Source organism: Phyllopteryx taeniolatus, chromosome 17 (assembly GCF_024500385.1).
Source record: "Phyllopteryx taeniolatus isolate TA_2022b chromosome 17, UOR_Ptae_1.2, whole genome shotgun sequence".
Taxonomy (NCBI): Eukaryota; Metazoa; Chordata; class Actinopteri; order Syngnathiformes; family Syngnathidae; genus Phyllopteryx; species Phyllopteryx taeniolatus.
Genome location: NC_084518.1, coordinates 238645 through 260802, shown reverse-complemented (window position 1 = coordinate 260802; position 22158 = coordinate 238645). Strand labels below are relative to the sequence as shown.

Sequence of the window (22158 nt, the reverse complement as noted above, 5' to 3'; positions counted from 1 at the left end):
AGAAACCAAATTCATTGTCACAGTCTGTGGACCCCCTGAAATAGCCTTGGCCACCCCAAGGTTAAAAGTCTACCTCGGCCACTGGTTCAGTTCTCGTCCATTTTCCATACTGCCTCTCCTCGCTCGGGTCGCGGGCGTGCTGGCGCCGACCTCAGCTGACTTGAGGCGTGGTGCACCCTCAACTGGTCGCCCACAAATCGCAGGGCACATAGAAACAAACAACCGTTCGCATTCACAGTCGCAGCAATTTTACAGTCTTCACTGAACCTACTACGCATGCTTTTGGAATGTGGAGAGAAACCGCAGTACCCGGAGAAAAGCCACGCAGGCACTTTATTTCAGCTGCAGTTGTTTTTAAAGTCTCTATAAATAAAATTTAGTTGATAGCTTATTAGCACTTCTTTAGGGCAAATAAAACAAAATGACCGTGTAGTGAAAATGTAATATCACAAGTTGTCAAGAAGGATTAGAAATTTGAAAACTAAAGCTTTCCTACCACTTATCTCTTGTATATATTTTCTCATCTTGCTTTTGTTGTTTTCTCGTCGTTATTGATACACGCTTTGTACTGAGTTGCTATTTTTTCTTTAGTCTATATTTTTGCTGTATTTGTCGTGTTATTTGTAACATCGTTGAAATTAAACGAAGCTAAACGCCGTTTAGTTGGTCCCTCTTCCTTTGCCGTCATGACGTCATCAACCGTGGCCGCGTCCGGCAGCGTGAGGAAGAGCAGGAACACGTTCCAGATGTCTGTGACCTTTTCATTTTGAACTTGTTCACTTCAAGCGTACGTTTGTTCTTAGCGTCACATGTTGGCGTACACGCGATAGTCTTCAACACGTGACCACACGAATGCGTCCCTGAGCTGAAGCTAACGTTAGCCTCGCTGCAGATGAAGGCGGAGAAATCTTAGCTTAGCATTAGCGCTCTGTGAATGCGAAGCGCCTGTTGATCGAAGGTGCCTCTTCTCTTGGTTCACTTTAGTCGAGGAAGAATTGGAATAATGTCCGCGAAGCAGGCGTCCGTCCACGCCAAGTGGATCATTGGCAGAGTCATCGGAACCAAGATGAGCAAGACGGCAAAAGTGCGCGTCACCAGGCTCGTGCTCGACCCCTACCTGCTCAAGGTGAGCACACACGCCACCGGACTGACAGCTAGCTGGTTGTAATATTGGGGAAAACGTATTAAACGACTTGAAAGGCTGCACATTTTCGAAGCAGCTCTCACTGTGACGCTGTAGAGTCATTCTCATTTGTACATCAATCGAGCTTCTTGAGTCTTGTACGAACGAACACACGAATTAGCTACGCGTGTAAAACGTCACAGGTTGATATCATTGACACGACACCAGCATGACCAGACAGCACAATGAGGTGACGATTGCTCTTTTCTCGTGAAACAAGCGTGAGCGCTGCTGGCTGTACTTTGCTTCCTCCCTGGCAGTACTACAACCGCAGGAAGACGTACTTCGCTCATGACGCGCTGCAGCAGTGCACGGTGGGCGACGTGGTGCTGCTCCAGGCTCTGGCCGAGCCGCGCTCCAAACACGTCAAACACGAGCTGGCCCGGGTGGTCTACAAGGTGGGTCGGGTGGTGGACCCGCTGACGGGGAAGCGGGTCGCCGGCGCCGACTTCCTGGAGCCGCTGGACGACCTTCGCGGCGATCACGTGACTTTGGCTCAGAAAGTGCAAAGCTTGAACATCTCGGCGGACGCGTCACGTTAACGTTATCATTACTTCTACATTCGTACATTCGTACATCCTCGCTTGGGTCTGGGTTGAGCTGGAGTCCATCCCGGCTGAGAGGTGGGATGCAGCCAGGACTGGTTGCCAGCCAATCACAGTGCACATACAAGCGTTCACAATTCACACCCATTGCCAGCCTCACACTATTTTGGAATGTGGGAGAATGCGGGAGTACCCGGAGAAAAAAACCGCTTGAGCGTGGGGAGAACGCGCCAACTCCACACTTTTGGAACTCGGAACCTCAAAACTGTGAGGCAGATGTGCCAATCACGAAGACCGCCGTATTGCCCTTCCACAGGGTGTTTGGAACGTATTTCTATGGCATGGTTACAGGTTTCAATATGTAATCTTTAACAATATTCTGTACATCCTGTATTTTCAGGTCCTAATTATTATAATTCAATCCCAAGTTGATAATAAAAAAATTTCCTTTACTGTCAAGTTTGCCTGTTTGACACTTCAGATTTATGATAAATGTTTGTATGTTAATTATGTGCGATGATTGCGCGCTTTAAATTTAGGGATGGGCGAGTACCGATACCAGGTATCCGTATCAAGTCGATACCGGCCTTATTTATTTCAGTGTATGGAGTACTAGTGACGGCTGCCGACACCAGCCACCGATACTGAAAAATCGCACATGGAGTAAATCGTCCTCACAAGTACGTAGCGGATTGACAGAGGGCACGTTGGGAAATACACTCCAAGCGCGGATGTTCGGAAACGCAGAGCGTTATTGGAATGTGCCGAACACGCACACTCGGGGTACACTCGTCTTGAAATTAAATTTGACTCTCTCGTTGCGCTCTGAGTGCGCAGTGTTCAGAGAGACAGCGCGCGCTCCATTTTCTATGAATTTACGAACGGGCGTGTTCGCCATTGGCAGGGATACGTCAGTGCGTCCGCCATATTGAATGTGTCATTCTGCCTGTAAACACCTCCGGCCGCTCTTGTTTCCTCAGTCAAGAGGGGCAAGAGTGCGCTCCGGCACCCGAGAGAGCGGCGCGCCTGACTATCCGAACAGATTTAGGGCGTCATATTGCATTTCCGAACCCATTCCGAAGTAGAACGTGTGACTATTCAGGAATAATTGCGCCTCTGGAGCAAGGTAGAGTACTTTTCGGTCCTGGCGGGCTTCCGTCCGTACGCCGGCGTCTTCCTGAAGCAAGATGGCGGCGCGAGTCCTTCGCACGGCGCCCAAGTGGCTGGCGGGTGTCAAGCTATCGCAACAATCTGTCGCCACCAGCGGACAGCTTGGTGTTTCTGTCAGGCGAGTTTCCGTCGACCCCCAACTCGGTCGCGGCCGTCACACAAACGGGAGTTATTTCCGCTGCGCCCCCGCATCAATGTCAAACTCCGGCGTGCTAAGTGGCTAAGCTAACGCTAGTCTCGGTGGCTAAAGCTAACGTACGTAGGCTGGCGGCGTCGTGCTTGCTAACTCGCCTCTTGCTATTTAAACGTCAAAATCAAGTTGTAGTTTTGGTCCTTGAAGAACATTTCCTTTTTTGTACTTGTCATGTGGAGAAGTAGCACCAAAGTTAGTGTGACTGACAAAGCGCATTCAAGGTCAAAATATAGAAGTGAAACGTCAACTTGTGTGGAGCGATGCGTAAGCGGTGTAGTGAACGGCTCCCAACGAGCTGCTGCTCGAACACAAAGTTGTTTTTCACGGGTCGCTTGTTAAAGCAGTAAAGGGGACTACATTGGCACGTAGCTTAGCTTCTCTAAGATAATAAACTCGTGCTAACCTCTTGTACTAACTGTTTTGTTTAGACGTCCCCTTAAATACAGTAGTCTATTTATAGCTTCTAAAGCTGCCTGTCACTATGCAGGAATAAACAAGCAGCTTGTGTATGAGGAGTCCGGTGTTGAATAATATACAAGCTGCTTATGTATGAGAACTACGGTGGTAAATAAGTGACTGACGAGCGTGTTTTTAACATTTCGTCGCCGTGCTTGTTTTGGCAAACCCCCAGAAAACTTGCAGTGATGGCCGGGACGACGACGTTTTCCTCCTCGAGTTGGCGCTTCTGAAGTCTAGGAGGCGCTACAGAGCTCCACTGGCCAAACAAAGGAATTAAAATGAAATGGCGTCGTAATCCAGAGCTCAGCAAAGTGACCAATCCACAGTTACTGTCCTGAACTGCTCCAATATGTTGTTTTTACTCGATCTTATTCCACCTTTATTCCTATTTGCAATATATTTTACCTCTGTTTTTAGTGTGTTTATTACAAGTTTTATGTATTCAATAACTGCATTGTCTTCTGTGTTGGTGAGCCAAAGACCATGTTCCACCTTGGTGGACAATAAAGAACTCTATTTTATTCCGTAATAGACTCATTGCTTGTGTATGTGGAGTATGGTGTTATTTCTGGAGGGTTGTTTTGGCACGTGGTCTAAATATCATGTGTTGCCCGTTTCTCTCCTAGGAGCTTGTCGGGGTTCCAGGATAGCTGGTTCAAATCTCTGTTTGTCAGGAAGGTGGACCCGCGCAAGGACGCCCACTCTCACCTGCTGGCTAAGAAGGAAGACAGCAACCTGTACAAGATCCAGTGTGAGCGTCACGCTGTGCGCAATGTCCACGTTCCGCTGAAGCTTTCCATGAAAACTTTTTTTGCGTCACTCTTGCAGTTCACAACGTGAAGCCCGAGTGTCTGGATGACTACAACCAACTTTGGTGACGCGCTTTATTCATCTTGTCACACACACATCTGATCACCTCTCCTTAACTGTGTGTGTGTGTGTGTGTGTGTGTAGTGAGGGTGTGTTGACTTCCATTCATGCGGACCCGGAATACCCTTGTGAGCTTGTAGGAACCTGGAACACGTGGTACGGAGAACAGGACCAGGCAGGTCAGACTTCAACGCTCTTGTGACACACGCACTCACGTTATGCAATAATGAACAATATAGTGCAGTGCTTCTCAAACTTTGTACACTAGGTATCACACAAAAAAATACAACTGAATTGTACTTAGGCAGGGGGGATTTAGTTTTTGTCAATACTCAAATTGTACATTTAACATCCCATAATAACGGTGTAAAAAATAAATAAATAAATAGGTCGGAAAATACATGGTATTTACTACAAATCGGAATCGGTATTTGGCAGCGTTTGCTGAATTCTCGTAATGTGGAACGTTCCCATTGCCTGTTGTAGTCCACTTGTGGAGATATCGAGGAGGTTACCCGGCGCTCACAGAAGTCATGAGCAAACTCAGGCAGAATAAGGTAAGGGCGCCACCTGTTGATCACTGGGAATACCACACTTGTACAAGAACGGCACATTGGCTGTGTTGGGGGCCATTCACTCATTCCCTACTCATCACTAAACAAGGATTTTCACATTGTGGACTATACAGTTGACTGTAGGGCTCAAACAATTAATGGAATACTCCCTGATCACGATATAGGGATTTTTATATCGTGGACCAAGATATATTTTTTTTATGAAAGCGGCATGGTGGATGTCTGGTTACCACATCTGCCTGACAGTTCTGAGGTTGCGGGTTAAAATTCGGCTTCGCCTGTGTGGAGTTTGCATTTCTCCCCGTGCCTGCCTGGGTTTTCTCCGGGTACTCCGCTTTCCTCCCACATTCCAAAAACATGCATGCGAGGTTAATTGAAGACTCTAGATTGCCCGTAGGTGTGAATGTGAGCGCAAATGGTTGTCTGTTTCAATATGCCCTGCGATTGGCTGGCGACCAGTTCAGGGTGTACCCCGGCTCTCCCCCAGAGTCAGCACACGACCCCAGTGAGGATAAGCGGTACTGTAAATGGATGGATATTTCACTCAAAATCTCAAAATCCCTACACAGTATAGTAGTGGTCAAACTCGCCCCCTAAAATCCCAATCACTCTTCATCTTGACAGTACGAATGACGAGCAAATCACACTTGAATCGTTACTCCGTGTACGATTCCAAAATGCTTTAAAATGGCTTCCTTTAACCAGGATCCCTTGCCGTACGTATGTTGGCACGGGCCCCATCCCGGCCGGGTCTGGTTTGCCATAAATCCTGGCAGAGCGGACCGAGCTGTCGCCTTTCCAGCTAGCTTGCTGCTACTTAGCCTGCTGACGAGCAAGTCACTCTAGCTTCACGCTGTGTTGGATCAAGTTTCTCCCATTAAATCGGCCGCTGTGCCGCGGTTGCCTTCTCCAGCCATGGCTCCTTTTCGGCTTCCGATGTGGCGCTTCCGTGTTATACGTGCAGCTCAACGGAGAGCTAGGCTAAGAGCGTCAAACGTCCTTCAGTGGAAAGCTGTTTTGTTGTTGTGGGTTTTTTGAAGCAAACTTTATGGAGATCTCTGAAGCTGCAATGTTTACATGCGCAGAAGTGATGGGCATCAAGTCAAAATGGCGACACCTGTGGGCAGCATTGCAGCACTTGTTAGACTAAAGTAAGCAAGTGTTTTATTCTTCGGCTCGTTTTGATTCGAATGCAAAAATTGTGGTTTGGGATTAGTTTTTTCGTTTGGATTTGCGAGTCAGTCCGAATGATTGCCGATTGGTTCGTAGCACTCCAGTATAGCGACGTACGCTGGGATGCATTGAGGTCACGATACGACACGGCACGTTCCTACAACACTACAAAATGGCCGACTCACTATATGGTGGGTAGAGAGGGATGCCCGACACGGACCTCGGCTGTGTCCGAAATCACTCCCGAACCACTATATAGTGCATTATATAGCGCTTCCGCCATTTTGTAGTGGTGTCGGAATGCTGAGGGATAAAATTCAGTGCCCTTTATAGTGCACTTCAAATTTCCCACGAAGCATCGCAAAAAGTAGTGAACAACCGATGGTCACTCACTGAGTCGTGATATACCAAAAATGCATTGCATTTTCAGAGAAAGAATAGCGGGACTTGATGGGAGAAGTTTTCTTATAAATGGAACATGGCATTGATGGCAATGTACATTAAAATCATCTAGTTTTAATGATATGCATTTTTTTTTTTTTTACCGCTGCAACAAACGACGTCGCTAATGTGCGACAGCTGTGACGTCATAAACAGAGCGGCATGCGGTGTCCGAAAGCTGTTACGAATGCAGCGCACCAAGTCGTAGGGAGTAAGTGAACGATTTCCGACACAGCCCTTGCGTCAGCCACCTTGTGTTGTTCATGTTGCTGTTGTTGATTCCTGTGCGCGTGCGTGGCCAGATGTTTTGCGAGTACAGGCGGGAGCGCGGGAAGATGTTGTTGTCTCGCAGGAATCAGCTGCTGCTGGAGTTCAGCTTCTGGAACGAGCCGGCCCCCCGCGCGGGGCCCAACATCTACGAGCTGCGATCGTACCAGCTCAGGGTAACTTCGCCCCCTCCTCCCTTCTTTCCCAGCACGCCTCGCTGGACTTGACGCGTCGCCGCTTTTGTTTGCTTGTATTGCAGCCCGGCACCATGATCGAGTGGGGCAACTACTGGTGAGTCCTTCCCCCCACCTCCGTCCGCAGTTCGGCAACTTCTGATGGGGTGATGAATATTTGATGTTTTTTTTATTACTTTTGCAGATTGTAGCAGATGTTTTGAGTCCATGGTATTTTTACATCGCAATCTCTGCATGACTGAATGAAATAAAATAAGCATCATAAATGAAATGAGCATGGCTGACATCACTTAATTGTCATGTGATATGTGACTGACATTCATTTAAAAACCAACGCACACGCATTCATTGGGATTGTGCGAGGTGGGCAAACTTTGGATTTTGAAAACAAACAGGAGGACAGGCAGACGTGAACATGTGTATGTGGTAGAGGTGCAGCAATTAATCAACTAATCGACTCGTTAAGACCTTGTTTAACTTAAAATTGTCCAAATGCTCGGAATTTCAGCCTCTCGACAGTAAATCTCTTCCGATTTGTCTTGTCCTCAATGAAAGCAGACTCATCTTTGTGGTTTTTTTTCTTCTCAAAAATACGACATTTGCAAACATCTGCTTTTACTTTGGAAAACAATCCTCATTTTTGGCAATTTTCTGACAGATGTTACGGACCAAAACAGCAACTGTATCATAATCAGTTTATGTTGGTGAATTTTATGCACTGTCAATTGTTCTCAATGTCCTGTTTTTGAATAAAGGGATGGATTTTTTGCCCCATAGCTGTTTTTCATGGCAACAAGTTATTATTTTGTGGGTTATCTGTAATGAATAATTCACAAATTATAATCAATGAACCAATTATTTAATAAAATGAGATTGTATTTTATTTACAAAAAAAAGTCAATTAACCAATGACTTAAAGAGAACCAATTCTAGTTAAAAATGAATAAAGTCATTGAATATATATATATTCCAGGACTCATGATAATTGCCTGCTGCGGGCCATATTTTGCCCACCTCGGCTAAATTGATGTGTGCAGTTGTTGGAATCAAAGTCGTCATGATGATGATGATGATGATGTGGATGAGGATGAGCATCAGCGGGGTTGGATGTTCCCACGTGATTGGGCGTCTGCGAATCAACTCGAACTAGTGGAGTTGAGCGGAGCGCCGCGCTGGTTAGCACGGCATGACCGCGTGTTCCGCTCGTGTCCGCAGGGCGCGCGCCATCGAGATTCGGCAGCAGAACCAGGAAGCCGTCGGAGGATTCTTCTCGCAGATCGGAAGTTTGTACCAAGTTCACCACTTATGGGGTAAGCGCAGTGCAACTTTGTCTTGACTTGATTGGATCACATTTTTGGTGTTCTGATCCTCTCTCACCTTTCAGCCTACAAAGATCTTCAGTCCAGAGAAAACATTCGAAACGCAGCCTGGCAGCGAGAAGGCTGGGACGAGGTCGTTTACTACACGGGTAGGTCGGCATATGACCCCGTTGCCATCGGACCGTCTCCGCAACATATTTCACGTCTGTACGGCTCGCATGTTGACAGTTGACCACGTACGGCCGTCACCCGCTACATCGCCACACTTTTTGTTTTTAATCGTACTTATATCATGGATTATTAGCTATATGACGGTGATTGTTTTTCCACATGGACTCTTACTGCAAATCAAGATGCGTGAGCCAAGAGGAAAGAAAGCGTGTGTAAAGGACAGAATGTTCAACGTTTGGGATTACTTCACGCTTAATAAGAGAAGCCCAAATGTAATGAGCCAATTGCAAAGCACATCTGTCTCAAGTTATACAACTGCACGTCTACGCTGAAGTAAACATCGTTAGCTAATTTACTACCGCCACTAGTTACAACCACTTGTAATCCCTCGGCAGGTGGTTAGGATAGAAGGAATATAGACGCAGCCGCTGGTTCGTTTTCAACCGCTTTATTGAACAAAGGGTAACAAAATCCATTAAACACAGGCACATTCTTAACTGACACCCTCGGTAAACATGCAAAAGTGAGCGTTTACAGCCAGACAACTCTCTTCTCATTCGCTGACACGATAAATGAGCGATTGCTGCATCTAATCTCGAATGTAGCAAATTAAAAAATCACATTTAATGTCCTATGCATCTCATGTTGCATATTTACACCATATTTTCAACTTCTGTACATATTTATGTAGCATATTGACATTGTATTGAATGTTTGTTCCGTGTGCATGATGCACGTTTGTAGTTTGAAGTAGCGCTAATAGTATGTATTCTGTGGTGGCGTTTGGGTTCCTGCAGTGCCGCTCATTCAGCACATGGAATCTCGAGTCATGATTCCCTTGAAGAGCTCGCCCTTAAAGTAAGCCGTGTGACCCTGCGGCACCGGGAGGATGTTCTGCTTGAATTTGCTTTGAGTGTGAGCATCATCGTCTTCATCACGGAGGAAGACCTCAGCTGACAGAAATGTTTACCGATTCACCTTGATTGATTTTTGCAACGAGTAATCAAAAACGGGAGAATAATACGTTAGAAGTCCCAGTTTGGTTTTCATGGTGATGCTCTTCTTAGTTTTTCTGTTCAAAAGGTTGAAGCTTCAAAAAGTTGCATGTTGTTTATTTTCTGACGATGGTTTGAGCAGGTCTGTTTGTGTTTGGAATGACTTAAATGAACTGCTAATCGGGAGGCGGGGCTCTTAGCACTTCCTGACTGGAGGAACGTGGCACTGTGGTAAATGTTGACAGAATCTGTGCTTGAATGACATTGTTGTACATAATGACATTAAACTTCTAATGAACAGACTGCTTGTATTATTTCACAGCAAATAACTGAAATAAAGACATAGGGCTGCACAATCAAATTGTGATCGTGATTTTGACTGCCAAGATTAAATAAGCCTGATCGTCTGCGATTTATGTATTTGTTTTGGAGGGTTCCATTTAAAATGCGGGCACTGCTGCCTATGGAAAGTGCTTCATTTGCAGCAGTGCCCGCAACCTAGTCAGCCAGCCACCAGGGGGCGAACGCATGGTTAAGGCTTCATTAAGCTCTGGCACGGCGCTCACAATCCAAATCATCTTTATTTGCCAAGCATGTCAAAAACACAAGGTTAATAAGTCATCATCAAATTGCTGCAGAATAGGTTCAAAATCATTTATTGGGCGGCACGGTGACTGACTGGTTAGTACGTCTGCCTCACAGTTCTGAGGTCACGGGTTCAAATCCGGCCTCACCTGGCTGGAGTTTGCATGTTCTCCCCGTGCCTGCGTGGCTTTTCTCCGGGCACTCCCGTTTCCTCCCACATGCCCAAAACACGCATGCTCGGTTAAATGAATGTGTGAATGGTTGTTTGTCTATTTGTGGCCTGCCATTAACTGGCGACCAGTTCAGGGGGTACCCTGCCTCTCACCTGGAGTTAGCTGAGCTCGGCTCCAGCACACCCGCGACATGCAGTATGGAAAATGGGTGGATGCTGATTCGTTTTCATTTAAAAGGCTAAAAAGGGTATTTTATGGTTTTTTTCCTGTAAAAAGGGACAGAAAATAGATTTGTCTTTTTTTCTGTTTTCATGGAAGCATGTGTCTGCTTTTTTGCCTTCATGTAATGAAATACTGTCAAATAAAATAAAGCTAGTTCATTTGGGGGTGACACGTGTTGCGTTCCAATGGTGTCGGAATTCTTAGAACTAACCCATACCCTACATCCGTCACGAGCACTACTGCTTCTGCTAACGAAAATCAAAAGTTCAAAATGGTCCCGTATTAATTTTTGATTATATAAACCTGAGTAAATGTTAGCAATACCGATTAATCTGGACTGAGTGAAGGCACAATACAATTGTTCCGAATGACTGATGTAGGGTCCAGGAGAAGTAATAATAATAATAAAAATAATAATAATAATACTGCATTGATATAGCCAGCAGAAAACTGCTCCTGTAATAACCGTTGTAAAGTTGGCTTGACTGTCGACAGGAGAATGTCCGAGCTTGGACGTGTTCCGTGGACGCGTCAGCGGAGCGCGTGCGCGTGCGCGTGTGCGTGTGCTTCTGGAAGTCTCTTCTTTCTTTCTTTTGTGTCGGGCGCTCGAGTTCGCACTTTCTTTCGTCACCTCGCGGCTTGTGTGCTTCGCCATGGCCGCCATCAAAGCTCTGAACCCGAAGGCGGAGGTGGCCCGGGCCCAGGCCGCCCTGGCGGTCAACATTAGCGCCGCCCGGGGGCTCCAGGACGTCCTCAAGAGCAACCTGGGACCCAAAGGCACCATGAAGATGTGAGTGGCCCACCATGCGCCAAGCGGGCTAAATGCTAAGCTAACTGGCTAGCGAGCTCAGCTAAATAGCTCGGGTTGTGCTCCTCATCCTCAAATTGCGAAGTACATCTCCGTGTCGTTTTCGGACTTGATCCCCCCCCCCCCCCGTACAGTCATTGAAAGTCTGCTCGTTTCTTTTGAAACCTCGCGTAGCTAATGCTAACATGCTAATCGTAGCCCGGCCGATGCACGTTGCCCCGTCATCACCCGCCCTAGCATGATGCGAAACTTCGCAGCATCGTATCTGTGAATCGGAGTCCTCTTGAGTTGCCAAATATGTTCAAACACAAGGAAACGGTTTTCACCACTTGGGGTCTATCGAATAAAAGCCCCCAAAACAAAATGTATTTTCAGGACGTATGCATAATATTGTACAACGCACAGACGGCCATTAAGGCGGTGCTCCTTAACGTGATTGGAGGCGCTGAACCCCCCAAATTTCATGTATATTCACCGAACCCTTCGGAAAAAATGCATAAGCTTTTAAAATTCGCTTTTAAAACATAGTCGCAGTTATGTATTTGCGCCACGGCGGACGACTGGTTAGCACATCCGCCTCACAGTACTGAGGACCGGGGTTCAAATCCCGGCCCCGCCTGTGTGAAATTTGCATGCTCTCCCGTGCCTGCGTGGGTTTTCTCCGGGCACTCCGGTTTCCTCCCACATCCCAAAAACATGCGTGGTGGGTTGATTGGAGATGCTAAATTGCCCGGAGGTGTGAATGTGTGCGCAAATGCTTCTTTGTTTCTACGTGCCCTGCGATTGGCTGCCCACCAGTTGAGGGTGTACCCCGCCTCCCGCCCCAAGACTGCTGGCATTGGCACCAGCACGCCCGCGACCCGTCTGAGGAGAAGCGGAACGGAAGATGAATGAGCTATGTATTTCATTAGTACACAAAATAAACCATGCGCATCAAATCAAAGCGCTCAAAGAGTCAAAGCAACAAATCATACGTTTCACACACAAAACACAAACATGACTCAATGAATATTTAGCGCAAATGAATGTGCCAGTTGAGGAATGTGCAGCGCCACCTTGGTCAGTCTGTTCCTTCTCCAATCCTGAGACTGACTCGATGGAACCCAAGTTAAGAACCACTGCCTGATGCAATTTGAAGTGCACAAATACTGAATGCAAAAGATGCAAAGTGACAGAGACAGACACAATTAGGAATAGTGAGCATAATGGCGCTGAGAGTTGTACCAAATGGTGGAGTGTGACAATGAAATGATGCTTCAACTGTTGCAGAATGGAAAGAAACTATTGAAGTGTTCGCAGGTTTTGGTGAGCATTTTGCACTCGGCGCTGGAAAAGGTTGGTGGAGTCCAAGAGAACCCAATAGGAGGTGGGGGGGCTTCCCGGGATCTTGTCAGCAGTCCGATTTTGGCCTCCTTTGTAGACCGTGACGGATGAACATACAACTTCAAACCTTCGATGATTTGAATGTTTAAATGCAACGTGATGAACGCTAAAGCCTGCATTTTTCACATCGCAAAATAATTTTGATCTTCTACAGACCCCACATGAAGTTAAAAAAATCAATAAAAAGAAATCAATCAGACATTGAACAGGTTTGGTCGTGTTGTGTGTGGCGGGTGCCGAATATCTCAACACACACATGAAGATTCTGTTGTGCCGCGCCGATCTCGAAGTCTCACGTGATCGCACGTGGTCTCAAAAAATCAATGAAGAAGAAACTCCTGCGGGTGTTAGCCGGGTGCTCCCGACGGTTGCTTGACGCGGGACCGCTGTTAAATGTCACTTTTGTATGGAGCAATTTTTGTGTTGGACTCGGCTGATTTGGTTTTTTTTCTTTCGCAGCTCTTACTTTTTATTGGTCGTTTCCTTGTTCCGCTTCTCAATTGGCTGCATTCTGTTGCAGGTCACAATTCACGGCGTCGTGACTCTGCTTCCCCCATACACACGCACAGTTGGAACTGTTCAATGTTTTAGATTGTCGGCCTGCCTCGTTTCAGACCCTACAATTAGGGTCAATTAAACACACGTCTGACCTAAGGATTATTGTATACGATCATCTTATTAGACATAAGATGGTCCTGTATTTGTCGTCCTTGGTCGGGAAGAGTCCAAATCGGGACAAAAGCAGCCGGATTTTCTTTTTAAGTGTATACCGGGCCTCAGGCGGGTGATTTCGACAAACATAATGATAAGTGAAATGTTGAAATGGGTGCAGGCTGGTTTCTGGAGCAGGAGACATCAAGCTGACCAAAGATGGAAACGTCCTCTTACACGAGATGGTAAGTGACCACTTGGGACTGCTTTATGTTTGACCTTTTTTTTCCCCCATTGTGACTAACATGTTAAAAAGTGTAGCTTGTCATTTTACTTGCATAAATGTAACCTTTTTTAGCCTCATTACATTCACAGTTTTTTTTTTTTTTTTTTTGTTTTTTAAACAGCTCGGGACAATGTGTAACTGAAAATGTGCTTTGCACCAGAGCGTTTGCAACCACAAAAATGACAGCAGAGCAGACAATACATTATACAGTCCACACAACAAGACATAACTGCACGTATTAATGAAGAGGTTTGCCAGAATTGAAAGCGATCCTTCACATTACATAGATCATTTTACACTTCAGACTATGTGAGTCCCGGGATGCACATGTCATGGAAACAATGAGTCCCTGCCACTTATCATCACGGAATACAGATGCAGTGTTCCTACGCTATATCACGTTTGTTGCATCGCTGTCCTGCTATTTTGCAGATTTGTATTATTTTATTTTATTTTTTTTTTTAAATACTTTTTGTACAATATTTTTGTCTTATCCATTGCTCTCATTATATGTTTACTTTTTTAATTACAATTTGTTGGACAATTTATTTTCCTCAAAACTGTCTTTTTTATGGTGATATTAGAGGGAAATAATGGAAGTACATTCTTTTTAAGAACAATATATTGAACATTGGCATTGTAATGTAGAACAATAAATAAATAAAATATCTTCGATAAATAAAACACACTCAGGCTCTTTTCACCTGAACAAACATTTAACATTTGGCACACGTCAACAGATTACACGCATTAATGCCTTAACGGGCACCAGATGGTTAAGAAAAAGTGGCAAGTAGATTAATAACAAGACAGAGATTAAAGCAGCCCGTTTTGATTCAAGCGGTGTACTACTTTTGAAAAGTCTGCAGCCTGTTCAGCCGCTGCTCCAGCTCCGCATGTAAATACTGGTAGACTTCACGCAAATGAATTCATTTCTTTTCTACTGAAACTACTAGAAACTGCCCAAACAACAGAGGGGAGAAAAAGAGAAATGTGTGCTGTTTTATATTTTGCAGGCTTAAATTCATTGTCTTTCAATATTGTGCAGCCCGACATGAAAGAAGGAAGCTTTTCGTTGCGTGTTAAAACGGCCTAAAGAAATGACTTGAAAGTTTTTTTTTAGCGTTGAAGTTTGTTTTTCTCAGCAAATTCAGCACCCGACGGCGTCGCTCATCGCCAAGGTGGCCACCGCCCAGGATGACATCACGGGAGACGGGACCACCTCCAACGTCCTTATCATCGGCGAGCTGCTCAAGCAGGCCGACCTCTACGTGTCCGAGGTAGAAGGCGCGCGCGCGCGCACCGCAGCTCGTTTCTTGGAGAATCTATTTGGGATAATGAGGCGTTTCGGGTGGGCGCTCCAGGGCCTCCACCCGCGGATCGTGGCCGAGGGCTTCGACTCGGCCAAGGAGAAAGCGCTGGCCGTGCTGGAGGAGGTGAAGGCGACGCGTCCGATGGACCGGGAGACCCTCATCGACGTCGCTCGGACCTCCCTCAGGACCAAAGTCCACGCCGAGCTGGCCGACCTCCTCACCGAGGTCAGACGTTGTTGCCGCCTCCTGTAGCTAGATGCGCAAATGCTTTAATCATCCGCATAGAAAACGACACATGGTAAAGCAAAGGCATGCACAATCGGTAGTAATAAAGTCCAAATAGTATCTCGGATGAAGTTTGGATTTCACACGTGACGAGAGCGCCTTTAGTGTGCTAGCTGTGAAGGGGGTTCTGTGTGTTCAGGCGGTGGTGGACGCCGTGCTGACCATCGCCAAGCCTGACGAGCCCATCGACTTACACATGGTGGAGATCATGGAGATGAAACACAAGACCGACTGCGACACGCAGTGAGCGGCCGCCGTCTGGAACGCAGCCAGTCGCTCGCCCCCAATCACAACGCGACGATATATATATATATGGCGACGCTAGGATGATCGGCAAGTCACGACGACGGAGGTTTCCTTGATTTCGTACGTTTGCAGGCTGATCCGAGGCCTGGTGCTGGACCACGGGGCACGGCACCCCGACATGAAGAAGCGCGTGGAGGACGCCTTCGTGCTGACGTGCAACGTGTCGCTGGAGTACGAGAAGACCGAGGTCAACTCCGGTTTCTTCTACAAGAGCGCCGAAGAGCGCGAGAAGTTCGTAGCGGCCGAGAGGAAGTTCATCATCGAGCGGGTGCGCAAGATCGTCGCCCTCAAGAAGCGAGCGTGCCCCGACGGGGACGACAAGGGATTTGTCGTCGTCAACCAAAAGGTAAGAGTTCGGTCACACGTGCACGGCGAACACCCGGGATGCGCCGGCTGCGTGGCGCTTCCCGCTCGCGTGACCGTGCTACAGTAAGCGTGACGTCTACCTCTGCGTGCGGGGGCCCTTCCCCCCGGCACGTATTCAGCACTTCACCACAACCACGGCAACTCCTGTCCTTGTGCGGTGTGGCGCTACGGATGTTGTGTTGCTGTGCAGGGCATTGACCCGTACTCTCTGGACGCCCTCGCCAAGGAGGGCATCGTCGCCCTGCGCAGAGCGAAGAGGAGGAACATGGAGAGGTGAGCCAACGCTCGTCAACACAAGTCAGCGAGGAAACCGCATTCGCAGCGTTCGCTCCGGTTGTGCTCTGCGACAGTGGGAGCAAAAGAAAGCTTGAACTCTTCTTTCACCCCCCCAAAAAGTTGCTCTACCTCCTTCTGCTTTTCAGTCATCGGCCGTCGAACATGGGTCGCTTTCACCCGAAATGCCACTTTCTGACCAAAAAGCGGAGGGAAAAAAAAAGAAGTTTCTCTGACCTTGAGCTAGAAACTGTCGTTATTAATGAAAGGATGACTCGCCTCTTTGCCCGAGTCCAACGTCGGCCGCTTTCTGACACATGCCGTTCTCCAACAACTGCCTCATCTTTTCTCACAATCGCAAAACACAATTTCTGCTACCTTGTGCGCTGCGTACTTTGTTTATCGTGGATACGCGGATGCACACCGTGTCAAAGCGCAACACTGAAGCCGAACCCTATTTGGAAGTAGTGCTCATGTAGCAGCCGAATGTTTTCCCTCCCCCCGCACCTCGGCAAGATGCCTCCGTCTTCTTCGCAAAAGAAAGCAAGGGAAGGAGGCGGAGGCGGCGACGTCGGACGCGTTTACAGTGATTTTGTTTGTCGCACGGCAGGTTGACGTTGGCGTGCGGCGGCATCGCCATGAACTCCGTGGAAGACCTGACGCCCGAATGTTTGGGCCACGCGGGGCTGGTGTACGAGCACACGCTGGTGAGTCGGCGGCGGCGCCGCTCGCGCACCGTTTCGTGTTCATACTGGAGCGACGTTGAACTCGTTCGCTGCCGGCCGTTTCCGAGCGGTTTCGCTCATTTTTCAAGCCCCGCAGAATATTGTGTACGAGATCAGACTCTCTTCTTTCTCGAGCGTATAGCGTTCTCGAGTGATCGGCAGTCTACTTCTGGCAGGAGAAAACGGAGAAAACGGCAGGCACGGCAAGCGGAACAATGACTTTGACACCAATGTTTGTTTTCTTTCGTGACATCTGGACATCAAAGTTTGTTTGGGAAGAAAACAGATGACAAAAGAAACTCCTCCTCTAAGGATTCAACTTTGTTTTCCTTCATCGACCGAATGAGAAATTCAGAGGAGACGCGATAACCTTGAATGTAGTGCGTGTGCGTGTGCGTGCGCGTGCGCAGGGCGAGGAGAAGTTCACGTTCATCGAGAAGTGCGGGAACCCTCGCTCGGTGACGCTGCTGCTCAAAGGTCCCAACAAGCACACGCTGACGCAGATCAAAGACGCCGTTCGGGACGGCCTGCGCGCCGTCAAGAACGCCATCGAGGACGGTGAGAAATGCTCGTAGCCTCCGTGTACTCGTGTGCTCTTTGACAATTCAGTGCACTAGTCATGTTTTTCACTACTAGTGCCGCTTTGATATCAACCTTAGCGGGAAGCCGCTGCGCCGCGACTCGTAGGCTGCACGCGTCACACACTAGTAGCCGCCTCCTTTTCAGGGATATCCAAGAAGCGCCCGAGATGGCTTTCCGTCAAGGAGCCTCGAGATCTATTGGAAATCCGCTATCCTCTACATATACTAGAACGCTTTGTCCTCACTAGTACTATATTAATGCATACATGTTACTGGTGAGGCAAAAATGTGCATCATGCTACTAGTGTCTTTAAGATTGTACTAGTGAACGTAGTAGTTCACTAGTAGTAGGCACATGTCAACTAGTTGTCCTACGAGTCAGGACCAAGAGTGTACTAGTACACGGACCTTAAGCCGGATGTCAAGAAGAGCAAATAAGTGGCGTTTGGACATTTGTTGCGTATCCTACTAGTGCGCTGAATAGTCTACCAGTGGCACGACGGGAAGGAAATGTCCTAAATGCTGTTTTCCGCGTGTGGTCGGCAGGTTGCGTGGTGGCGGGCGCCGGCGCCTTGGAGGTGGCGCTGGCCGCCGCGCTGATGGAGCACAAAGCCGGCGTGAAGGGGCGAGCGCAGCTGGGCGTGCAGGCCTTCGCGGACGCCCTCCTCGTCATTCCCAAGGTCACCGCGGCGCCGCTTGTTTGACGTGTAACTACTTGCGCGGTTGCAAAGCATCCCACCCTCAACACATTCCCCGAATTCCTGCCGTCCAGGCTCGTGGTTTGCCCGATTCTTAAAAGTTCACTTTTCCGCCAGTTCGACGTTGCCAAATTCCCCGTTTTTGTTCCCATTCAACCGCATCTTTCCCATTCCAGATTCACTTGGTTATGGTCCACATTCCACTAATTCCCACAGCCCCCCTTTTTCACGTAAAAATTCCGCACCTGCCCACCTTTAGACATCCACTATTCAACACTGTTTTGTGATTCAAACATTCCAAATACAATATATTCCATAATGAATTGCGCAATTCTTTCCCCCCCAAAATCTTCAAAAGTCAATCGAGTGCAGATCGCGAAATGTACAAAAACATCTATACTAGTTAATCCATATTATGCAAATGGTGTACGTACATCAGTTATAATGCGCTGTCACTTGATAATGTACCATTTTTGTTTGTTTAGTTGTTATTCATTGAAAAATGTCAATAGCGTTTTGTATTGAGGTGCACACGAGTCAGATCTCCGGCGTAGCGTTCGCGCACACGCGCGCGCCTTGAACATACTCGGTCGGCACGGTGACAATTAAGCAGGAAAATAATAACCGCCAAAAGAAAGTCAAGGCCCAACAACAAAAGCGCGACCGCCAACTGCCGGAGACAAATCCCTTGCGTCTTTTTGGACATACTTGGCAAACGAAAGATGATTCAGATTCTGACAAGATGCATTGCACATGACCTCTTTAATATACGCGGTTAATTACCCTCACTGACACAGCACATCATTCTTGCACCCTATTTGCAACGCTTTGCATGCTGGGAAATCCTCCGCCGCATTAAAACAGCGTGTTTTCCACAACTTGTAGCTTGTTTTGATCAAGTTGTTACATGAATAAAAGTATCAAAACAATCCCAACTCGTGCGCTAAATAGATGACTGATTTCCAAATTCCGTGGTGGTAACGTCGAGAAAAACGAGCTCAGCGGACGCCGCGATGGCGTCCGTCTGTCTTTTCGAGACGAGCGTGGTCGATAAGGTCGGAATGACAATTGCAAAATGAGCACGTGCTGTTCCATCTCGAGCTGACGGCCCGTCCCCTCCCTCCGACAGGTCCTGGCCCAGAACTCGGGTTACGACCCTCAGGAGACTCTTCTGAAGCTGCAGACCGAGTTTAAGGAGTCCGGAGGGCAGCTGGTGGGCGTGGACCTCAGCACAGGTGACCGCCGCGCAACTCGGGACGTCCCCGTACTACTCGTTCACTTCCGATAGCGTCGCCGGAATTGCGGCCGATACCGAGAGGATATCGGCCCCATTCGTATTTATTTGTATTACTTGTTGTGTAGTTTGGAATGTTAGAAAGGTCCGAAATGACGCCGAGAGCAACAGGCAGCAGCAGTAGCTATGAGGAAAAGCGGAGCCCTTTGTTCGAAACCAATGGTTGAACCTTCAACCAAAGAATAGTAGAAAATACCTCAAAGTCACCCCAAAAACGAGCGATGGGATGATGAAACCTCAAGGAGTCTTTTGACACACGACCCAAACTGCGGCTAAGATGGAAAAGCTTCCATGCTTTAAACCCGGCATCAGCCTGTGGAACAATATTTCATCGCTTGCTCATTGCATCATTTCTCGACTTTACGCCCGTCTGATCGGTATCGGCCGATAAATTAGCATTTCATGCTGATCGGCTCATGTCATCGTTCGCACAAGACCTTTGACTCGCCGTCACCGTTGCGTACGAATCCGACAGCTAGTTTATTTTGAGCCTTTTTCCCAATCTTGTCAGTTAAAAAAAAGGTGGGGGACGATTTTGCGTTAAGTTCTTTGCAGTGTGTGCACAACTGAACGTCGTCTAAATGCTGAGGAATGTGCACGAGGGGGAGCAAAACCAACAAAAGCCAAACGGACGCGCACTCTGGACAACACCCGCCCATATAGCTGGGACAGTGAGAAAGTTCGAGTAGGCATGTCATTAACGGTATTTGTTCAAGTCATTGAATTACGTTAAGTTGGCACCCATGGTTTCTGTCATGTTGTAATGTTGATCTGACCTCAACTTCTGCCAGTGGCCAATCCTTGAATGCCCCCCAAAGGTCATCGATGTTGTAACTTTGGGCTAAAATGAGCTGGGATGATCACGTTGACCGCAGCCTCAGCCGCTGCGAGCCAAAAGTTCAAAGCTTTGAAAGGACTCTCATTTTTACAAACCATATTGCAGAGTCACACAAAGCCTTTTGTGTGAAATAAACTGTTTTTTTTTGGGGGGGGTGAGAATTTCAACACACGAGCATCTGCCAATTCTTCATTGCCACGCCGAGCTCTATAATGCCTCAGCATTGACGATGTGCTCTTATTGATGCAAGATTCTGATTCTGATTCTGATTCTGATAGCTCTCTGGAGCAGACGCGACACTTCACCTACAATAAAATCAAAAGTTGAAATGATCTGAAAACAATGCAAACCTCTTACCAAAACAGAGTACAAACATATTGAATTACAAAATTAACAGTATTAACATTGACCTTATTTGGCGTCAAAAGATCCAAACGATTCCAGACTGGGGAACATTTGGTGGAACAAGGTGAGGGCAAGCAAAACTCCGCAACATGTCGACGCCGTTTCCTTATGAACGCAATTTGGCGCGGCACATCCAAACGACACACTTCCTGTATTGGTCACATGATTATTTTTTTTTTCCTAAAGCGATACACGCACCAATACGGGGTTTCACTCTTGCGGACTCTGGACACAGTGCTGGCGCACCGGTGTTGTTCGTCCCATCACTAAATAAAACCAAACTATATTTAAATGGCAACATAACCACTGTTTAAGTTAAACACAAGCATTTCAATGCAATTGAATTACTTGTATAGAAAACAAATAGAAGACCCTGTAAAATAACCTCAATAAATACATGTAATACTTTCAAATTGCAAATGAAGTTCACTTAGATGCTAACGCTGCAGCTCTGCTTACCTTTTGACTTTGACACGGTAGCGCTTCAGCTACCGAGTAAAATCAGTTTTTGTTTTCGTTCTGGAACCCAAATCGTCGGTCGAGAAACTCCGGGTGGCTTCAAATATTGGGGGGATCTTCCAAATGGTGCAATCACAATCCGACAAATTTGAGAAGACGGCTTTCCCAAAAGAGGTGCTCAACTGAAGATGGACTCGCTTGCAGCTACTACACACGCACACATTTGCATTTAAAACAAACTGAAAGTCATTGTTTTTGCATCTGTCCGTTTAACAAATTTGATTGATTTTGAGATTTTCTTGTCAAACACTTGAATCAGTTTTGTGTTATTTAATTCACGTCACCCTCTTGGTTTTGTTTATTGTTGTCTTTTCAATGTTCTTCATACCAACAAAGCGCTACTGTTAAATAGTTGATTGTTGGGACGTTAAAAGATGAGCAACATTATATTTCACATCAGATGGCACTCCGCACACAACTGTTTGTTTGACTAACACGTTGAAATGTCCTTTTTCTGCCCTATGGCCTCTTGATTGATGATGATGATGATGATGACGACAATGTGTGCGTGTTTCAGGGGAGCCGATGGTGGCGGGCCAGGCGGGCGTGTGGGACAACTACAGCGTCAAGAAGCAACTTCTTCACTCTTGGTGACTAAAACGCATCCATGACATCATCGATATCGTGAATAATATTTCCGTAACTATTTGCGTGTGTGTGTGTGTGTGCGCGCGCAGCACGGTGATCGCCAGCAACATCCTGCTGGTGGACGAGATCATGCGCGCCGGAATGTCTTCCCTCAGAGGTTAAAGGTCAAGTGTCAACGAGCACGAGCAAGTTCACCAAACCTTTCTTATTCAACAATGACCTTTAGATTTGTTTATTTATCACATTTTGATTAAATGTTTGGGGGGGTGGGGGGGGGAGCACTGACAACAGCTTCTCTGTGCCC

General features: G+C 47.1%; 3 protein-coding genes across 4 annotated transcripts; all 3 read left to right on the top strand.

Moving 5' to 3' along the window:
- Nucleotides 1-647: 647 nt before the first annotated feature.
- On the top strand, nucleotides 648-2187 carry mrps17 (mitochondrial ribosomal protein S17). 2 transcript variants are annotated; one of them, XM_061750790.1, is made up of 3 exons: nucleotides 648-748; nucleotides 985-1126; nucleotides 1444-2187. In XM_061750790.1, exons 1-3 carry the CDS (start codon nucleotides 687-689, stop codon nucleotides 1723-1725), a joined length of 486 nt encoding a protein of 161 aa, XP_061606774.1. In that variant the 5' UTR covers nucleotides 648-686; the 3' UTR covers nucleotides 1726-2187. The 2 variants fall into 2 exon arrangements, with proteins under 2 accessions (XP_061606774.1, XP_061606775.1); XM_061750791.1 differs by having other exon boundaries at nucleotides 657-787.
- Nucleotides 2188-2336: 149 nt separating this feature from the next.
- Nucleotides 2337-9855, top strand: LOC133466784 (protein NipSnap homolog 2-like). Its single transcript, XM_061750789.1, has 10 exons — nucleotides 2337-3016; nucleotides 4177-4301; nucleotides 4379-4424; nucleotides 4505-4599; nucleotides 4907-4977; nucleotides 6912-7052; nucleotides 7136-7167; nucleotides 8286-8380; nucleotides 8455-8538; nucleotides 9358-9855. Exons 1-10 carry the CDS (start codon nucleotides 2916-2918, stop codon nucleotides 9420-9422), a joined length of 855 nt encoding a protein of 284 aa, XP_061606773.1. The 5' UTR covers nucleotides 2337-2915; the 3' UTR covers nucleotides 9423-9855.
- A 1251-nt stretch (nucleotides 9856-11106) lies between these two features.
- On the top strand, nucleotides 11107-22111 carry cct6a (chaperonin containing TCP1, subunit 6A (zeta 1)). Its single transcript, XM_061750788.1, has 13 exons — nucleotides 11107-11325; nucleotides 13559-13622; nucleotides 14809-14943; nucleotides 15028-15201; nucleotides 15401-15504; nucleotides 15640-15913; nucleotides 16124-16206; nucleotides 16817-16913; nucleotides 17342-17489; nucleotides 18059-18192; nucleotides 19340-19445; nucleotides 21784-21856; nucleotides 21944-22111. The coding sequence occupies exons 1-13, from the start codon at nucleotides 11189-11191 to the stop codon at nucleotides 22014-22016; spliced, it is 1602 nt and encodes a 533-aa protein (XP_061606772.1). The 5' UTR covers nucleotides 11107-11188; the 3' UTR covers nucleotides 22017-22111.
- The last annotated feature ends 47 nt before the right edge of the window (nucleotides 22112-22158 follow it).